At 41.6% G+C, this 1739-nt stretch overlaps 1 protein-coding gene across 2 annotated transcripts in view; it reads left to right on the plus strand.

Moving 5' to 3' along the window:
• Positions 1–221: 221 nt before the first annotated feature.
• LOC111439268 overlaps positions 222–1739 on the plus strand; it is a 7636-nt gene continuing 6118 nt past the window's right edge. The window contains exons 1-2 of one of the 2 annotated variants that reach the window (XM_023077038.1): positions 222–520; positions 614–1581. In XM_023077038.1, coding sequence (XP_022932806.1) covers positions 702–1581 — 880 coding nt within the window. In that variant the 5' untranslated portion in view covers positions 222–520; positions 614–701. The remainder of the gene's footprint in view (positions 521–613; positions 1582–1739) is intronic. The other variant, XM_023077039.1, reaches the window with a different exon arrangement.

The raw sequence follows: 1739 nt of genomic DNA on the forward strand, positions 1-1739 counted from the left end.
GATAATCAGTTACACTAGGACTGAGATTAAGATACGACCCAGACTCCTACCGAAAGCTTCCTATCTAATATAATAGGATCCCACGATTCTGAATCAAGTTGCTCTTCACCTATTGATAGCCTCTACGCGCGTGTCTTAGCTCATCCCGACTCAACATCAAAGTAGTCTCGGGAGCGCCATCCAACTGAAGCCATGATCAAACATGCCAGATAAAATGAACTTCAAAAAAAAAAAAAAAAACAAAACTAGGGCACGTCCAGATAAATCTGTTTTATTAATACGGATGTATGTCTTCTTTCCACGCTTTTCACCGACCCGGTGCCTACACGGAAACTCATAACCTCTTCCTTCGCCGGTCCGGCTGCTGCATAGAAGGCTTCTTCGGATTATATGCATCTGCCGACATGCTCCAATCCAATTTTATGAGTGATTCTTCTTCCACAACAACAGTCGTTCTTCGTTCAACGCGGATTTCTCGTCTTCTTTGTCATCGTCGTCGTAATCGTTTTGTAATTTCCAGGTACACCCTGTGGAACGATATTAAACTTATTTAGCTTATGCTGGAACGCTGTTTTGTGCATTCTGATTTTGGAATTGTTCTTCCGTAATTGAGGAATTGTATTAGGGTTCGTGTTTTTTTTGTCGAAATCTTTCCCTGTTGGAGTTTTGGGCAATTCGGGTAGTTCGCCGTTGAGATAGGTATGAAGGGGCAGTCGAACCGCCTTCAGAATATGGACCCTCCTGATGATTGGGTCAATGGTTCGTGGACTGTGGATTGTATCTGTGGCGTCAATTTTGACGATGGGGAAGAAATGGTTAATTGCGATGAATGTGGTGTCTGGGTGCACACACGGTGTTCGCGTTATGTGAAGGGAGATGATATTTTTGTTTGCGACAAATGTAAGGGGAAGAACGAGAGGAACGATCGAGAGGAGACCGAGGTTGCGCAGTTATTGGTTGAACTTCCTACCAAAACCATGAGCATGGAGAGTGCATATATCTGTAATGAGCCATCCCGGCGTCCACTTAGGCTTTGGACTGACATACCAATTGAGGAAAGAGTTCATGTTCATGGTGTTCCGGGTGGCGATCGTGCTTTATTTAGCGGGTTGTCGTCGATATTTACTCCACAGTTGTGGAATTGCACTGGGTATGTTCCAAAGAAATTCAATTTTCAGTACCGGGAGTTCCCCTGTTGGGATGAGGACCGGCGCGATAACACAGACAATGAAAAAAATGAAAATTCTGCTGACAAGGGTGCTGGTGTTCTTTTCTCTTTGTCTAAGGACAATGTGTTAGCCACGCCTGTTGCAGCTTTGATTGGTGTGAGAAGCAAAGTTGAGGATGTATCATGTGACAGGAATGGTATATTGAGTGAAAAGCAGGGTGTAAGTGAGGATTTGGATAGATGTGCTGAGAATGGTGTGAGGGAGAGAAGCTTTCTTCGACCGCTCATACTACATTCTGGAAAGTGCAAAAAAGAAGACTCTTCGGTATCAAAAGATCAATCTGGGAAGATTAAGTCTACACCCTCTGATAAGGCGACAAACATGAAAAAGAGGATTGATCATGCGAAAACAGGTACTTCATGATCATACTTTCTTAATTGATATCTTAAATTATTATGAGGGAAACGTGTTCGGTTTTTCACATCAGGCACCATTTTGTTTTGTTCTGTTTTTTTTTTTTTTTTTTTTTTTTTTTTTTTTTTTTTTTTTTTTTTTTTTTTTTTTTTTTTT

Source organism: Cucurbita moschata, unplaced genomic scaffold (assembly GCF_002738365.1).
Source record: "Cucurbita moschata cultivar Rifu unplaced genomic scaffold, Cmos_1.0 Cmo_Scf00089, whole genome shotgun sequence".
NCBI classification, from domain to species: domain Eukaryota; kingdom Viridiplantae; phylum Streptophyta; class Magnoliopsida; order Cucurbitales; family Cucurbitaceae; genus Cucurbita; species Cucurbita moschata.